Source organism: Apium graveolens, chromosome 4, assembly GCF_009905375.1.
Source record: "Apium graveolens cultivar Ventura chromosome 4, ASM990537v1, whole genome shotgun sequence".
Lineage (NCBI taxonomy): Eukaryota > Viridiplantae > Streptophyta > Magnoliopsida > Apiales > Apiaceae > Apium > Apium graveolens.
Genome location: NC_133650.1, coordinates 313725247 through 313727128, shown reverse-complemented (window position 1 = coordinate 313727128; position 1882 = coordinate 313725247). Strand labels below are relative to the sequence as shown.

The window sequence follows — 1882 nt, the reverse complement described above, 5'->3', positions numbered from 1 at the left end:
ATATTGTTAGTCATTAATAACAAACTTTGATCTTATTTCGATGCATTTTGTTTCTTTTTCCTATGTTTCTCAGTTGATTATAAATTCTTCTGAGAGGACTAAAAATATAATTCAAGAGTCTCCATGTGTAAAATATAATTTAAAAAAATTGTTATTGATGATATTGATAGTTTGATAATAATGCTACAAAATGCTTTAGTAGTAAAGTTACACATCAAAATGCTTTTAGTTGTAAAGTTACTCATCAAGTGTATTATCTGTTCTTGAAAATATGTAATTAAGTTATTAAAATCAAATGTGAACTACAAAAGAAACAAAGTAATACATACAAACAAATAACTAATGCGGCCAAGTAAACTGCAACACAAAATCATTATCAGATGGGATATAAAGATAGATCCCGTCATCTTTCACACTCCACTCGCACACCTCACCACACCTGGTATTATCTCTGTTACTTACAAATATAGCGAAAAGCCCATTCACTTTTCCAGTATTCATTGCACACAACCAAATTTCATTCTCCCCCGGAACATTTATGTCACCTAGCCAGTTGAAAGAAGCACCGTGGGCCATTATTTTTGTACCTAAATCTTTGTGGGTACTTGATTTGCAATGAACAGTGAGGATCTGATTATTGTACAAGTTGTTAACTACATATATTTGAATTGAATCGGAACGGAGTGGAGACGGAAATATGATGAGAAATATGACAAGAACTGCTAGAATTTGATCGGTAATAGAAGCCATTTTTTAATGATACAGAACAATGTAGCTTGTGAAGTTATTAGATATGTAGTGAATGTTGATAGCTTACAAATGAATGTTGATAACAAATTAGGTAAAGAGTTATTCATTAATTAACTATCTAATAACCACCTTAGTCTCTAGTCTTTTGACTTGATATGGTTGTTGAAGAGTATAAGTGGACTAGACTATATCTAATAACCATTTTTGTCTCTAGTCTTTTGACCGAATATCGTTGTTGAAGAGTGTAAGTGTATAAAATAATATTGTGCCTTTCTCTAACACTTACTGACGGGTTACCTAGAATCGTGACGAAGATGTGATGGTGTGAGTAGCTGTGCCTCTGCTTATACTTACTTATACTTACTTAGTCTCTTTTTACATGTATATTTCTCTTATCGAACTAATATTTTCTTGATACACTTAATTTTTTTCAAGTAAAAGAGGATGGAGAGAGTATTTTATAGTGAAAATTGAATACAATAACAAAGTTTTTCATTGTAAATTAATTAGTCATTAATAACAAACTTTAGTCTTACTAGCTCAACTCCCATGCTATGTACCGGATTTACATATTAATTTCATCAAATAAATTTTTGTAAGTTTGAAAGTTACATTTTTAAGGAAAGTTAGTGTGATTTGCTGTATGTTTCATCTTTTCTAGTGGTCCATTGCTGTATGATTAGTATATTATTTGTTTATTGTGTACATATATTTTTCTACTATTTTAATTTTTTTAATATATTTTTTAAATTATAATATTGATAAAGTGTATTTTTTCTAAATTTTCTTATTGTCTTTCATTGTTCTAATAATTAGTTTTTCTAAATAAAAAAATGTTGATCTTATTTTCTTCGTCTTGTTACCGGCCAATGTTTTGCGAAGATATTACCACTAGGGAGACTATCAAATTCAATATCTACATTTGTTATACAGAATTGTTAATAATTATGTCTTTTTTATATATTTAGTATTAAATTATGTCTCTAGTCATAATCTTAGCTTGTGTTGAAACTAAAGTAAAAGAAAAGAATTGTACTTTAATCTCGAAACGTATCAATAAACAGTGGTCGTGGCTTTTTAACTATGAACATCATGTTTTGGGGCGTATATGGGTTGATTAGGACCCCACATA

General features: G+C 29.3%; 1 protein-coding gene across 1 annotated transcript; it reads right to left on the bottom strand.

Moving 5' to 3' along the window:
* Positions 1-339: 339 nt before the first annotated feature.
* Positions 340-750, bottom strand: LOC141720221 (S-protein homolog 24-like). Its single transcript, XM_074522570.1, has one exon. It carries the CDS (start codon positions 748-750, stop codon positions 340-342), a length of 411 nt encoding a protein of 136 aa, XP_074378671.1.
* Between the last annotated feature and the right edge of the window lie 1132 nt (positions 751-1882).

Excerpts from the sequence above, each read along its gene's own strand:
- LOC141720221 (XM_074522570.1), bottom strand. The coding sequence starts at position 750 with ATGGCTTCTATTACCGATCAAATTCTAGCAGTTCTTGTCATATTTCTC.